Source organism: Morone saxatilis, unplaced genomic scaffold, assembly GCF_004916995.1.
Source record: "Morone saxatilis isolate NCDOM2014 unplaced genomic scaffold, NCSU_SB_2.0 Contig15, whole genome shotgun sequence".
Lineage (NCBI taxonomy): Eukaryota > Metazoa > Chordata > Actinopteri > Moronidae > Morone > Morone saxatilis.
Window position 1 is genome coordinate 2,266,047 of NW_023339707.1, and position 727 is coordinate 2,266,773.

Sequence of the window (727 nt, forward strand, 5' to 3'; positions counted from 1 at the left end):
GAGAGACAGAGTCAAGACCGAGACAGGACAAGATCATGCCTTTGCCATTGCCACAAAGATTAGTTTTGACAGCCGGGCATATGGTTTCAAGTGACGTTGATTGGCTGTCCAGACTGCCAATGTCAGTGTCCATTCTGAATAGATTTAAACCAATTAAACCAATACAAGTTTTAGATTAGTTGTAGAAACCAATACAGTTCAGAAGCACTCTTCTCTCACTTTTTTTTTGAGGAAGTTACATCAGGAAAAAACATTTATATACAGCACTGCCATTATGTCACTTGTACAAAGCAAAGAAGCAAAATCCAACTGATGTTGCTGTTTATTTACCCTGCTTTTCTCTGTGTTGTCTAGGTGAGCAGCCCAAAGGTAACCTCATCTCTCATGTCGCTGAGAAAGACAGTAAGTACAGTAGCTGGAGTAACAAAGGCTTTTTTGTCCACTATCTATATTTCTTTTGACTGGAAAGATAAGATCTTTACTTTAATCATGTTATCATATAAAGTCAAAAAAAGGTTTCATCATTGGAATATGTCATTTAACATCTATTTTACATCAGCAGTCTAACCAGAAGACAGAGTTTCAGTGGAATATTACGTATGCCTATAGGCGGAAAGGTGACTCTAAAGTAAAGCTTTTGAGAGCTGCATCTGTTAGAATAGATTCCCATAACAAAGAAGATTTTGTTTTGTTTGATCTGTATACTATACAGTACTATACCTTTATT

General features: G+C 36.5%; 1 protein-coding gene across 2 annotated transcripts in view; it reads left to right on the forward strand.

The window, feature by feature from the left end:
* Positions 1-727, forward strand: part of dennd2da (DENN/MADD domain containing 2Da) — a gene marked incomplete at its 3' end in the record, with an annotated part of 26,075 nt that overhangs the window by 14,252 nt on the left and 11,096 nt on the right. For both annotated transcript variants that reach the window (XM_035655875.1, XM_035655876.1), the window contains 1 exon segment: positions 355-402. In XM_035655875.1, the coding sequence (XP_035511768.1) occupies positions 355-402 (48 nt within the window).